At 50.0% G+C, this 254-nt stretch overlaps 1 protein-coding gene across 1 annotated transcript in view; it reads left to right on the forward strand.

The window, feature by feature from the left end:
- Window positions 1–28, forward strand: part of PHALS_03515 (hypothetical protein F442_21222) — a gene marked incomplete at both ends in the record, with an annotated part of 2,471 nt that extends 2,443 nt beyond the window's left edge. The window contains one exon of the mRNA XM_024717738.1: window positions 1–28. This exon is cut by the window's left edge and continues 1,843 nt beyond it. Coding sequence (XP_024583207.1) covers window positions 1–28 — 28 coding nt within the window.
- Window positions 29–254: the final 226 nt, after the last annotated feature.

Genomic DNA, 254 nt, shown 5'->3' on the forward strand with positions numbered 1-254 from the left:
TCACACAAGAGCTTTTCCCGGAGAATAGTACAGGTGGGAATACACGGTCAATTTAGCCCGATAGCAGCTCAGAATCCACCCAAGCTTCGGGCTGATTAGCCATCCACACAGAGTTCACAGTGGATATAGCGCGATTTCGTTTCTTCTCCTTCCAAATCACGAGCGGTGGAAGCTTCCGGCCAATTGCAATCACAGATAACACTACCGTGATCCGCATGGATGCAAACCCTGTCGAACGGAGTACAACATGGCGT

Source organism: Plasmopara halstedii (genome assembly GCF_900000015.1).
Source record: "Plasmopara halstedii genome assembly, contig: Scaffold_2386, whole genome shotgun sequence".
NCBI lineage: Eukaryota > Oomycota > Peronosporomycetes > Peronosporales > Peronosporaceae > Plasmopara > Plasmopara halstedii.